The following is a 1,661-nucleotide window of genomic DNA, read 5'->3' as shown; positions in this document are numbered from 1 at the left end:
TCAGCCTCGCCCCAGTGCCCAGCTGAGCGGCGCAGGTTTTCATAGTCGGGGTCGGGTTCTGCAGCCCGGGCCTCATCCTCCGCAGGGGGCTGCAGGCCGGGGGGCGCCAGGGGCGTGGCCCCCGGAGTGCAGCGGAAGTGCTGGTAGAATTGGACCGGAAGGCTCAAGCGGAGGAAGAGCATCTCCACTAGACTGTTCTGGGAGCCCCATGTGCGGTGGGTCAGGCGCAGGCAGGGCGGCGTGTCCACGGTGCCATCCACACGGGACACCTATGGGGAGAGGAGAGCGCTGAGCAGTTGGTCCCAAACCTGGTTAGCACAGAACCGCCATTCAGCCGTAGACTACCCGCTCTGGGTGGGAGAAGCCCCCGCGGGGCACACAGCGTGGCTGTGGACGTGGGCTAGCCTTCACCCTGTGTCTGAGCACCTTGCACAGTGGCAGCCCCAGTCACACGCTGGAATCACTTGGGGAGCTGTAAAAACTTACCTGTGAGTAACAAATTGGCTAAAAAATAATGAATATCACCCATAAAGAGACCTGATGGCTCAGTGGTTAAGAGCTCGGTTGCTAACCAAAAAGGTTGACAGTTCAAATGCGCCAGCTGCCCCTTGGAAACCCTATGGGGCAGTTCTGCTCTGTCCTGTAGGGTTGTTACGAGTTTCAGTTGCAGCTTTGGTTTGGTATATGAGACCAAATGGTCAACAATTACTTTAAAAACAAAGATAAGAATGTAAGGGGACAGGGAAACTAGATTAATGGAAACGGAACAACCAGAACAGAAATATTGAGAATGCTCACACATTGTGAAGAATGTAAGGTCATTGAACAACTTGTGTAGAGATTGCTGAATGGGAACCTAAAAAAAAAACCCATTGCTGTGGAATGGATTCCAACTCATAGGGACCCTATAGGACAGAGTAGAACTGCTCCATAGGGTTTCCAAGGAGCAGATGGTGGATTCCAACTGCTGACCTTTTGGCTAACAGCTGAGCTCTTAACCACTGTGCCACCAAACTGCTGTGTAAACCTTCACGGAAGACACAATAAAATATTATTTTTTTAAAAATAATAAAAAATAAATTTAAAAAAGTACCTGTGCACAGGCCTCACACCAGACCATGTCATTCATTCATTCAACAAATTTTTTTCTATATGCCCTCTTGGCCCTGACATTTCTGGAATCTCTGGGCAAGGGCGGCCCAGAAGGCCCAGAGTTTTGTAAAGGCTCTCCAGGTGAACGTCTGTTAATCTTGTGTTTGTGGAAATACACCACTCGGAAACGGGCACACATCACAGTGCACAGCATGAGGCGTCTCACAGCATGATCACACCTGTGTCACCAGTACCAGATGAGAAAGCATAACTAGCCACCGCCCTCTCAAGGATAGGGAGGAGTTCCGAGGAGGAATGCACCAGCCAGCCTGGCCGAAATGGGGGCAGGGGCTGATGGAGCACTCCACAGATGGGCTCTCAAGAGTTTTCTGGAAAAATGTTCTGCATCTTACTTTGGTGAGTGGCGTCTGGGGTCTTAAAAGCTAGCGAGCAGCCATCTAAGATGCATCAATTGGTCCCAGCCCACCTGGAGTAAAGGAGAGTGAAGAACACCAAAGACACAAGGAAAGTATTAGCCCAAGAGACAGAAAGGGCCACATAAACCAGAG

At 50.8% G+C, this 1,661-nt stretch overlaps 1 protein-coding gene across 1 annotated transcript in view; it reads right to left on the bottom strand.

Annotated features, from left to right (window-relative positions):
• The window catches only part of RYR1 (ryanodine receptor 1), a 131,783-nt gene that overhangs the window by 91,476 nt on the left and 38,646 nt on the right, over positions 1-1,661 (bottom strand). The window contains exon 28 of the mRNA XM_023742308.1: positions 6-269. Coding sequence (XP_023598076.1) covers positions 6-269 — 264 coding nt within the window. The remainder of the gene's footprint in view (positions 1-5; positions 270-1,661) is intronic.

Source organism: Trichechus manatus, unplaced genomic scaffold (genome assembly GCF_000243295.1).
Source record: "Trichechus manatus latirostris isolate Lorelei unplaced genomic scaffold, TriManLat1.0 scaffold00207, whole genome shotgun sequence".
NCBI classification, from domain to species: Eukaryota; Metazoa; Chordata; class Mammalia; order Sirenia; family Trichechidae; genus Trichechus; species Trichechus manatus.
The sequence above is the reverse complement of the archived record's forward strand: the minus strand, read 5'-3'. Positions and strand labels throughout refer to the sequence as shown.